This window comes from Dreissena polymorpha, chromosome 7 (assembly GCF_020536995.1).
Source record: "Dreissena polymorpha isolate Duluth1 chromosome 7, UMN_Dpol_1.0, whole genome shotgun sequence".
Lineage (NCBI taxonomy): Eukaryota > Metazoa > Mollusca > Bivalvia > Myida > Dreissenidae > Dreissena > Dreissena polymorpha.
The window spans coordinates 61,292,891-61,305,782 of record NC_068361.1 but is presented as its reverse complement, the minus strand read 5'-3'; the positions used below and the strand labels follow the sequence as shown (position 1 = coordinate 61,305,782).

The window sequence follows — 12,892 nt, the reverse complement described above, 5'->3', positions numbered from 1 at the left end:
GGAAGTTCAACCCACCATAAGGAAGCAACATGGGTAGAGCATGGGAGCGCATGATAAGGTCCACGCGCACCATACTGAAATCCCTTGCCAATGAACAGCTCTTTACAGACGAGAAATTATAAACATTGATTTCCGAGACCGAAAGGATTATAAATGACAGACCTATCTACCCTGTTAGCATCGAAAATCAAAAGACATCTCAGCATTGAAACCAAGCATGCTACTATTAATGAAGAGTTATCTCAGTATACCAAGAGGAGTTTTCCAAGCAGACGACATATATAGCAGAAGATGGTTGAAACAAATACTATACCTCAGCGACGTATTATGGAAACGATGGGTGAAAGAATACTTGCCAACTCTTCAAATTCGCCAAAACTGGCAAAGGAAAACCAGAAACTTACAAGCCGGTGACATAGTACTGGTCGCAGATGACAACAACCCCAGGGGACAGTGGCCAGTAAGGCAGAGTGACCGAAGTATTTAAGGGCAGGGATGGGCTTGTACGAAAATGAAAAGTTTAAACTAGAAGCACAAATCTTTTAAGACCTTTAAAAAAGTTATGTTCATTAGAGGGCACTGATTAAGATGTTTAAGTACACAATACTTTTATTAGATTCGGCTTGATGGTATTTTGAATTTTTCATTTTTGATATGTTTTTATATAAAACATTTATTTTTTGTGACCTTTTGATAAGTGTATTTTGTATGGATTTTTGAATTTTGACTTCTTTTTATGATATTAAATTAAGAGATTTCGTGGAGGGCACTGTAAGAATTAAATGTATATATTTAAATTCTTAGTTTTTAAATTGTTAAAATGTTAACTTTATATTGAGCGCGCTTTTACTTTTGGCGCTTAATAGTATGGTTAATAGTAATAGTATAGTTAAAGTCGCCGCCTTTTTTACGTCGACGTCACATAACAAACTGCAGTCAGTAGAAAAACAAAAGTTGACGGCAACGGCCGATGGATAAGGCAAACACATAATTATTCAGGATTTGAAGCTTAATAAATTATAAGACACCAACATTTGGTAAGAGTTTTGATATATATTTTATTATACACGCATATTTCCTTTTGTTTTAAGTAATAATTAATTACATACGATAGTTTACTATAGGATATAAGATCTACATGATTTGAAAGAGTAAACATTTTTGAACATGTTATCTATGTTTATGTTTATCTATGTTTATGTATTAGCAATTGTAATTTGATAACGATTTGAACCTGGTATTTATTATCTTCATACCTCTATTTGCAGAGAATCACCATGTAACGCCATGTATTGCGATGGATGAATGTATAGCCATGTTTCGCCATAATAAATAAAAGAGTTGAAACCGGCGCATCTCTCGAGTGTTGTACTATAATAAATTGACGATCCCAAATCCCGAACAAGTAATACTAATAATAATACTAATACAAATTAAATGTGTTATATTATTTCCTTTTTAATTTAATTGATTTAAACCCGACCGGCCCTAATTTTGTGCCAACCCTTAACATTTTGTATGGTATTCCAGATTGAATTTCCGATATTTTCTGTTTATTTCAATCATTTTTTGTGAAATTAAACTACAGAGTTTGCGTTCATGACTGATGCATTCGATCACATTCGCTTAAAGGAGCCTTTTATCAGATGTTGGCATGTACTGAAGTGTGTCATTAAATGCTTTATATTGATAATTTTTAACATTTGACCTAAAAATCTCAAGAAAACAAGAAAACAATTTTTTTAAAGTAACCCTGAACATGGCTCGAACCACTTTCCCCTGGAATCCTGGAGTAAAAGTCTTCCGCTTAGACCACTCGGCCATCCGTGCTCATGCTATGACTGGATGTATTTTTTACTTTATATATGTAATCCTTTTAGTATCACAAAATATAACGACAACAATAGAATTTTTTAAATTATTCAATCGTTTCGCGTTGCAAGGCTTTATAATTTTCAGGTTTTCAAATCGTCAAAAGATGCATATAATGGATATTTTAGAGCATAATAAATGTTCAGTATTACTGTTTCCTCACATATATCATAACTAAAACGAATCTAAAACATTTTTTATTTAATTTTGTCAATTTACCAAAACGAGAAAAAGGCCCCTTTAAGTAACTATTAATTAATTGATATGATAAAATAAAATAATTAAATAATGATGTTTAAAAAAAGTGTAAGATCAATAGTGTGACATGGCATATTCTTATCAAAGGGAAAAATTATAATTATATAGCATACGAGATACATGATAAAATATCTTATTTAATTAACAAGTAAACATGCACGACATGTATGTATAAACGTTACAGTATCAGTATATCATTACATGTAGTATGGTAGAATAACTAAACACTAAAGTAAACAGTTTTCAATAACATGAACTGCTATAAATTTTGATTATACCAACAAGATTTAAGACTTCACCAAAGAGGGAAGTTAAACATGTATGCAGTTTTGACGACTTAAACATATTTGTAAAAAATACGTGAAATTTTATTAATATTATGACAAACTAGACACAAATATATACGTGGTTAGTTTAATGGTAAATACCGGAAAATATAAATACGGAAATTATTTTCTTCCGTAAACTTACATATTATTAAGTACTTAAAAGAGGAAGGAAATACCCTATTGAAATTACACCGTTGGTGAAACAAAGTTGTTCTTAAAATCATATAAGCGAACAATTTGTATTCAGACTTTTAAACGTTTCGTTATTTTGGCTTTGTTTTATATGGAGAGACATGTGTCGATAATCAAAATATAACATAACATGTTTTGTGCAGAGAACTTAATTAATAATTGAATTTGTAAAGCACATTTAAGGTTTCTGTATATTGATGACGTTGCCTTCGACACGGTTTTATTGCATGCTTTTCACTTTATTTCACTACTTGCTTCTTTATTAGTAACGTTGATCTTTATATGTTTTACATTTAGAATTTGTAGCAACATGGATACATTGGTGTATTTGGTAGCAAGCCTACTGCCGTTTGGTATGTACATTCTATATCATAAATTAATAAACGTTTAGTTAAAGTGTAAATATTGTTGTGTTTAGATCTTTTTTTAAATATCCTGGCTCGTTTTAATATTTGAATAATATTTAACCATTCACATTGTTATAACCATAATTAAAAGCAACACATTGAACTACATTTTTGTACTTTCAATATTGTTAATTGCAAATGCAGTCGGTAGTGTTGTTGTGCGACTGTTGGCCTAATATATGTACATCGTCCAATATAAGCTGTACTAATTGCATTAATGAACCTGCTTCATCTTAATACATGTACTAAGAACTTTACTTTGCGTGTAATTTACAAATTAAAGATGTTGTTTAAGAGTAATTATACACGAATAGCGATATACCAATACATCAAAGTCAATAAATCAATGTCAAACGTACCGGGCCTCTATGCCCAGTTGGTAGAGCGGTGGACTATAAAATCGAGAATCGCGGTTTAGGTTACAATATACTAAAATATTTTGGAGTGCAATGCTATACTCTCTAAAAACATGAACATCATTTATAAGAAGACACAATTCTCTGTAGGGGCACTTGCCATGGCTTTATTTTAGAATGTTTCTTTGTGCATGTGGTAGGGAAAAAATTGATGTTTAACAAAAATGCACTCTTTTGCTTGAAGGTTGGAGACTACATGAGACTTTGACAGATGGCGGGAAACCCTTCTCAACTGGTACGAAGCCGGTAAATAGATGGCCATAAAACAGTGACCGCTGATACGCGTCGAGTTCTTTCTTGCATAACGTATGACCCCCCTTTTTTATTGTTTAAATCATTGCGGCTTGGAATGCTCTTTAAGAAAAGGTATGGTTATGGGGATGTCTATGCGCAAAAGTTTGACTTTATTTTTTGTTAAAGTTATTGCTTTCACATTGAATTTGTGTAGGAAATATTTTAGTATATTGTGACCTAAACTAACTTTAGGTAAAAATGAAATATCATCTGCAAGTGCAAAATATGACTGGGAAAGCTGATTATTGGTCATTTCTTAGCAAAAGAGAAGAATATAAGTGCATTAAATGCATGAATTCAGATTATTCGATCTGGAATAGTTGTTTTTCAAGTTGACCCCCCACCCTTATATAGGCGAATAAGGGCTAAATTGCTTTCCGACTGAAATTCAAAGGCATTCTGGTTGACCGTGTAGCGTTAATGTGCAACATGAAGTCAGAATTCAACGCCAGGGACTCCGTGATCCAGTAACGCAACAATAGCTTGTGCGTAAAGCATGAACATTCAAACAGAGCCCCATTTCACCGACATGGAATGGCGGACATTTTTACAGTTTGGACAGTGCAGCAGACACTTAACTGAGCCAGCTTTCATATTTAGTTCAATCATGAACATAACAAGCTTTATCACTTGCTATTATTCATAGAAATACACATACAATACATAAATGCATTTTCTTTTTTCATTTTATACCTATTTCTATTGGGTATTTTGACCTTTTCAAGTAGAGAAATGTCTGGGACTTAGCCGAGGGCAACTGGAGAAGGGTTGTTGATGGCAAAACAGGTAATACTACTAAATTATTATCATGTACACAAGCAAATAAGCATAGTTATGATGCTTAAGGTGTGAAATACTGTCATAATAAGGTTTGTGGTCACTCAAATCCTTGCCGTCGTGCAATTCCCCGTGCAGTTTGTATTGATAGCTCCGCGTCCTGACACGTAAAGCTCGTGCTTTGTTGGCAGCGGAAGTTGGCACTTAACAGGTTTATCCTTGTTCCTAAGCATGTATGCAGTACATCTGAGTTCATATGCTACTTGTAACCCTACAATTAGCTTGTGTTTGGTATTGTTTTCTCACAACATGCTTACAGTCATGGTCCCGGCTTGAAAGGATGTGGCGCCCGACTTAAACATAGGATTGTTGTAGCAAGTTTCCCCTTCATTATTTACCTTGGAGGGATCTTTTTGCCAAAATTTGGCATTTCAGCAACCAGTTGTGTTTTTTATTTGGTACATCCTTCTCTCATTCAGCGATTTAAGGGAAGTATTGACCTTATTCGCTTGTCTTTGCATACAAAGGTGACATGGATCAATGATATTTGTTGTGTTGAGAATTCTGCGGGAAGCTGTGTCCCCAGAAGAAGTACCAGAAACCCCTTTCAGGAAGCTTGCATTGATCTGAGCTGCCTTTCTGCCCCTGTTACAACATGAAACCTCATTTCTAAGCTTATATTGCTTTCCTACATGTGTGTGTCTTGTTCATTTTAACCTTTCCTTCCATTCTAGACCCCCAAAATGAGCATTTTTGTCTTTGGCTTGGTTATGAAGCCCCATTTTGACCAGATTGCCACCATAAAAATAGTCAAAAGTACTTATTTTGTGCCCAAAATATGACATTTTGTATTCTCTTTAACCTCTTAATGAGAGCTGGCAGTGAATATTGACCATCTTCTGCAGTTTAAAGGCACCCATGACATTATATGCTAGAATATATCATTGGCAGCTGGTAAACAAGTTGGCTCCGAGCAACAAGGCGCTTTCAAGATTTCACACTTTTATTGGTGCGAAACAACAAGTTATTGGAAGCTTATTGATTTCTACACTTCAAAGTATCTTTGATCTCTCATTTTCACCAATTTCCTATTTGTCTGTGATGAAATTGGATTTGTTTTGCTTTGAAATTGACATTTTTGGGGTGATTTAAAAAAAAAAAGAACAAAAAAGGCATTATCAAAATTGCTTTGAGTGAAAATATCTAACAAATTCATTCTTTCCCAACCCGGCATAAGCCCCACGTGCCTGTCCATTTGGTTTGTTTTGGTATTTTGTTGCATATATTGAACACAACAACTTTAAATCTTAAAGGGACATTTAAGCTTTAACAGGCCTAAAATTGCCTTCTTCGGACCGAAAACACCTGGGTGTGAAAATATGATATAAAAGGGCCAAATGGACAGATAATCCAGCAAAACTTAATATTTGGCTGCAATATGCATAGGAAGATAATAATATGCAAGAAAAACACATTTTAATCAGAATAAATTTCTCCTTTAGGTTACAATATACTAAAATATTTTGGAGTGCAATGCTATACTCTCTAAAAACATGAACATCATTTATAAGAAGACACAATTCTCTGTAGGGGCACTTGCCATGGCTTTATTTTAGAATGTTTCTTTGTGCATGTGGTAGGGAAAACATTGATGTTTAACAAAAATGCACTCTTTTGCTTGAAGGTTGGAGACTACATGAGACTTTGACAGATGGCGGGAAACCCTTCTCAACTGGTGCGAAGCCGGTAAATAGATGGCCATAAAACAGTGACCGCTGATACGCGTCGAGTTCTTTCTTGCATAACGTATGACCCCCCTTTTTTATTGTTTAAATCATTGCGGCTTGGAATGCTCTTTAAGAAAAGGTATGGTTATGGGGATGTCTATGCGCAAAAGTTTGACTTTATTTTTTGTTAAAGTTATTGCTTTCACATTGAATTTGTGTAGGAAATATTTTAGTATATTGTGACCTTTAGAGCACCGGCCCAACTTTATAACATGTTTGGAATATGTCATTCATTTCTTTCTACTTCTGTGTCAAGTAAGGCAGTTGTCTTTTTCTGGAAGAAGTCTGTGCATGGAGTACTGGCTATCCCAGGAAGTGTGAAGTTGGTTAACTGGCCGCTATTGACATGACTAAAATACTGTTCAATACGTCGCAAAAGTCAAAGCCAGTAATAAACTAGGTAACATCAAATAGCACAGATAATGCAGACATACATAACATAATTATATATTGCAGCTTCAAAAGATATTTTTAATTAATGCTATACAGCTAGTTATGCACTAACCGTCATCTGACTGTTTAGTGGGTATAATATACTTTTCAAACGAACGTTTGCAGTATAAGCATATCAATGAATTCAGCCCCACATTTATCTTGTTTCTTTGCAGTATGTGCTGAAACTTGCCCACCGGGATATGTATATTATAATGATGACACAACTTGCCAAAAATGCTATTACACTGGATGCACATGTAAAAATGTTCAGAATTGTAACGGATGCCTGGACGGCTACTTTATGAATAGATACCTGTGCTCTCCATGCCCAGATAGATGTCTGGCGTGCACCAACACAACATGTACAAGCTGTAAAAAAGGTTATACCGGAGCAACGTGTGACACATATATATGTGCAAACAGGAACTGTTTATGTGAATCACCCTGGGAATGTGATTCGTGTATAGGTGGATATTACGATGCATTCACTAATTGTACATACCAATGCAATCCTAACTGCTCTTCATGTTTAGATAATGCCACATGCGAATCCTGCAAGCCGGGAATGTATGGGGCAGACTGTAGCAATGTATGCTCTAAAGGGTGTAAAAATACCGTCTGTAACAAAACAGATGGGTCATGCTCATGCAAAATGAGTTTTACTGGTAATACATGCGATCAGTGTAATTCTGGATGGTATGGTCCTTCATGCAATCTTCGATGTTCAGTCGGATGCAATAGCACTCAAGACTGTAATCAAACAGATGGCAGTTGTATGTGTTCGGAATATTTTATGGGCGTAAGATGTGATCAGTGCAAGGATTGCAGGTATGGGATTTCTTGTGAAAATGTTTGTTCAAGTGGATGTAACACTACATGTAATCAGTCAGACGGCACGTGCTCATGTATGAAGAATTTTACTGCAGATCTGTGCAATGAGTGCATGACAGGAATGTATGGCGAGTCATGCGAATTGACCTGCTCGCGTGGGTGCAACGGTAAATGTAATAGAACAGATGGGAAATGTACATGTTTGAAACAATATACAGGTGTTTTGTGCGACGAATGTACACCAGGATAGTATGGCAATCATTGTGAAGACGCTTGTTCACTTGGATGTAGCGATATTTGTCATAAGACGGATGGGACATGTAAATGTTTGAGTAACTTCACAGGAGCTAAATGCGACAGCTGTTTGATAGGGATATATGGATTAAATTGTACCAATAATTGTTCTGATGGATGTGTCGATCATGTTTGTAACAGAACAGATGGGTCATGTACATGTGAGGCAAATTTTGATGGCGACAATTGCGAAAGGTGTGTAACAGGGAAGTACGGATACTCCTGTGAAGCATCGTGTTCAAACGGATGTGATAATCATATATGCTATCGGACGGATGGGAGATGTACATGTTTGGAAGGGTTTACTGGATCGACATGCGATGAATGTATTCCAGAGCGGTATGGCTCAGATTGCAATCAGCCGTGTTCAAAAGGATGTGCTGACGGAACTTGCAATGACACTGACGGGTCCTGCACATGTTCGGAACATTTTACCGGTAATAAGTGCAATAAATGTATACTTGGGAAATATGGCTCGTCTTGTGAGCTATTTTGTTCAAAAGGATGCGTTTCAAATGAATGCAACAGAAATGGTAATTGTTTATGTTCGGAAAATTTCACTGGAGATAGATGCGATCGTTGCATGCTAGGGAAGAATGGAGAACATTGTAACTTTGAGTGCCCATCGGGATGTCTGAACCATCTATGTAATAATAACGGAGAATGTAGTGATGGATGTGTTCAACACTTATTTGGGAATGTATGCAATCAGACATGTCCTGTGAATTGCAAAAAAGGGACAATAAACGACACACGATGTGAACGTGCAACAGGAAGCTGTCGGTTTGGTTGCAGTTATGGGTTTTCTGGAAAATCCTGCGATATTTGTAAGTAAACCATATTTCCACGAGCTTAGTAGAATTCAATCTTCCCAAATTAGTGATTTTCTTTGATTAAAGTCATCAGCCAAATATAATTTTTTTAAATATTAGGTACCACGATTTACCTGACTCGATTTTCTTCTTCTTATACCACTACCCAATTGCAATGCCCCATGTTCTACAAACAGTTCTGAATGAAGTCACTCAGATGGTGAACGCTTTGTTTGCTATTCAAAAACGATATTTTATTCCAAATGCTATATTGAATGAAGTTTGCATAAGTCAGTCATGTACAGCCAACGGGGATAGCTGTCTATGCTGTGCTACAAACTTCTACAGAAAAAAGTGAGATACACCTTGTCAACAAAACTGCTACGGCACTGATATGTTTTCTCTGTGTTCACAAGACGATAGTTTTTTCAATCTTGACGTAGAGAGCAAAAAAGGAGGAAAACTAACGAAGCTATTGGTGTCTTATCAATGGCATATGGTGTTGTATAGGGTATGCAATTACAAAACCGGACGTGAGAACAGATGCGATTGGTATATTTTAAGTCCTTGTGTGTGTCAATGGCCTATTTAAGTTAATAGACTGGTTGTTAATGGATTACTATTTTCGTTAGCAAATCGGTGTTTTAAACATCATTATATAGGCACGTATCTGGTTGTGCTTAACAATCCGTATTAACATTATCGTCGTAGATAAACGTACAGGTGTCGTTGCCGATCGATTTCCCAACGAATGGCTTATAGCATTGTTTGGTGATTTTATAGACCGTACGTTTGTAGATGACGGCAGTAACTCTGGATCCGCAGCAACAATTGGTGGAAGTGTAGCAGCTGCAGTTATCGCACTTGTCTTGGCCACGGGCATCTTTGTGGTGTTTTGGGTTAAACGGTATTTATGACCATAATGCTTAAAAAAGATATTTTTTTTAACTGAAGTAGGACACTTGTTTGACACCTAGTGTTAATATACATATAAAATCACACAAATACATAAAATAAACGTAATATTTCGCGAGATATTTCGTAAAATAAAGTTAACACATAAATAATCAGTGTTCCCCATAGCAATAGCCAAACTTTCAACGCTAGATAATGTATAGTAACATTGATTAAACGACATACACAATGCTCGTTTTTATTTTTTGTGCCACAATATATTGTATGCGAATTTCCCGCCACGAAATCTGAACATTTGCGAGCGAACGCGAGACTTGCTTCGGGCAGCGTCGGAAGAACGACCTATTTACGAGAACTACGTCGTGCTACAGACGCTTCGCGAAGCCAATCTCGCTTTCGCTCGTAAATTTTCGGAAATCGGCGCGTGACATTCACATGGAATATATTTTCACACACAAAAAAAACACGAGCATTTTGTACCGCGTTAAATTTATGTTACCAGACCACATGAAGCGTTCAAATGTTTGCTATTGCTATAAGGGACACTGATTTTGTATGTGTTAACTTTATTTTTCGAAATGTTCTATTGTAAATACTCTTTGGTTGTATATGTTTATGGACTTGTAAAAAGTATAATATTTATAGGCGTCAAATAAGACAGACACATTGCGACTATGAGTCGAATGTACCAAGAACTGATGTTTCAGATATGCACGTTTACGCTGGATTATCAGAGGGTATGTTTATTATTATTTGTAACAAATTTTGTTTCACAACGCGTTTTTTATAAATGTTTCTTTTTAAGATATTGGTTTACAATATAAATGTTATGTAGTTGGTTATATTATATTAGTTGTATTGGCTACAGATTCCGTCGATAACGCCCCTGCTACCGAAGCGTATTCGCAAGAATATGAAAACAGTGCTTTCAACGCATCATCCTTCATAAACTTTGTGTCCACGTCAAACAGTTGAATGATGATTATGTTTTACTGAAATTTATACAAATATGTATATCGAATCTTAATGCTTACTTACATAAATAGCATTTTCTTTCATTTTTTTCACTGACTCTAAACATAATCAGAATATGGTATAATTATTTTAGTACTAATTGGCATTGTGTTATTTGGTGTGCAGGTATTTATGTATTTCTCGTTCTAAATATACACTTTTATATATAATGCTCATGTGTTTATCACTGTAAGGACTGCTGGCTTTTGTGTTAGTGTCCGGATGATATTTTAATGTGTACTCTTTGTTGGTCATGTAAGGTTTGTTAAAAACAAAACAAACACATTCTTATGTGTTTAATCTCGATATGGAATCGATACCTGTTATTGAGAGTATTTGAGAACAGTAAAGATAAACATTATTCTACCATCACACGGTTTTAGATTTTCTTTACAAATCTTAAAATGTCTATTGCGCTCAACGTTTTCGTTAAGGTGTTGAGAATCAAATAATTTCATCACTGATTCCTCCGCGACTTTAACCGAGATTACACATAACCTTTCTTAGGGTGTAAATACATATGTTCCTTACTATTTTCGGACTGAATAATTGATGAAGTCGCGTTAAAACCAGTCTTTCCCAACATGTTCGTTGTACAGGGATGTTCCAGTTTATTCGAAGGTGAAGACGTATTAACGAGACACAACACATATTTTTAGAGTGATTCTGCTTTTATGTTATTTCGTGATGTTTACGATTAATTTATAAAATGTGAGCAAATTAAATATATCGTTTTGCTGTTGAAACATAGTTTTTGCTCTTAACATTTATTTTCATGGGTTGAATGTGTGATTGAGTAATATTTTGTGAAGCGAAAAGAGCCATATGAAACAAATGATTCGGTTGTATTTAACTGAAAATATAAAAATACATGTGTATATTTTAATAATTTATTTTCACTATATCATTTTATATGTGCGTCTATGTTATCTTATGCCATATTAACCATAGGTTCATGAACTTGATAACGTTATGTTGTGGTGCGTATGCAATTTTTGGTAATATATTTAGAAATATATTATTTATATATTATATTTGGTTGTTTTGTTTTACGTATTCAGTTCAGTGTTTGCTAGAAAATGAGAATACTGGTTAATGCTTGAAATTCGTCGATAAGACACTTTTAATAACAAATATTTTATCATTGAAATATGATTATCACAGACGTTGTACGTTAATATAGTCAGTGTTTTGCGCCGATGATTCTCATTATGAAACAATGTAAAATATAAGTAATGGTATCGTGTTTAAATCATTAAACATGGAAAATCATCAACAGGTTTATTGCGTTTAATTTTTAATTGCGTTGAAGTTCACCTAAGGTATATACTCGAAATCCAATTCGAAGTGTTTCCCACTATATATATTCAATTCAATTGAGTGAGCATCCAGACATATTTCGTAGACATTGCACATATCGTTTGCTCACGACATGTTTGAAGAGGCATAGTGAAACTAAACTTAATAACCAAGTAGGACATTCAAATTGAATAGCCACTGTCCATGTTAGTTGACGGCGTCATACAAGATTTATTGCTTAAAGTCATAAACGTTCAAAGTCTTTTTATTGGGAACTTTTTGCGAGTTACTTTATGGAGTAAACGAGCGATTACATGTAACAAATTTTTGCAGGTCCGCAAACAATGATTTTAAGTCTGTTATATATATGACAACGACAATCCAAAACTGCAATTACATGGTCTTTGTGGCTATCATAGACAAAATGCAATATTAGTACAATTCATAATTCAAGAAAGACGCAAACCAGAGAAAGCTCAATGTACCGCAATGATGTACTCCTTTATTGCGCGAGTATTTAATGGTTATTACGAAAAGGCCTCATACAATAAAAATGCACAATCCGGAAATATAATTGCATGTTGGCGGTATTTATGCATTATTTGCGTGTTTTGCTATTTTAATAAAAATAAGTATTTGTACACTTTTTTGTGGTTGAATATAATATTCATCCTGGTAGTTTTCGCATCTCTTTGTTTGAAGACAAAAGAACAACATGTTCACATGTACATAACCTAGTTTTATCGGTGTATTTTAGTGAATGGTGGATTTTGCGAAGAAGGAAGATTTATTCGGTAGTTTGAGTTTCAGTTTAAAAATACCTCAACAACGCACTTGATTAAGTTTGTTCCATTTAAGTTATTTCTGTTTAACAAATAGAGCATTTTATTACTTACGTTTTTTTTCCGCCCAAGTTAAGTAACCATAGCGATGGATATGCATTAGGTCGCAAACCTGCGA

General features: G+C 34.9%; 1 protein-coding gene across 1 annotated transcript in view; it reads left to right on the top strand.

Moving 5' to 3' along the window:
• LOC127840156 (protein draper-like) overlaps positions 1-11,612 on the top strand; it is a 37,627-nt gene extending 26,015 nt beyond the window's left edge. Inside the window, exons 2-6 of the mRNA XM_052368646.1 lie at positions 2,958-3,004; positions 6,941-8,719; positions 9,503-9,611; positions 10,265-10,356; positions 10,488-11,612. Coding sequence (XP_052224606.1) covers positions 2,962-3,004; positions 6,941-7,848 — 951 coding nt within the window. The 5' untranslated portion in view covers positions 2,958-2,961 and the 3' untranslated portion in view covers positions 7,849-8,719; positions 9,503-9,611; positions 10,265-10,356; positions 10,488-11,612. The remainder of the gene's footprint in view (positions 1-2,957; positions 3,005-6,940; positions 8,720-9,502; positions 9,612-10,264; positions 10,357-10,487) is intronic.
• Positions 11,613-12,892: the final 1,280 nt, after the last annotated feature.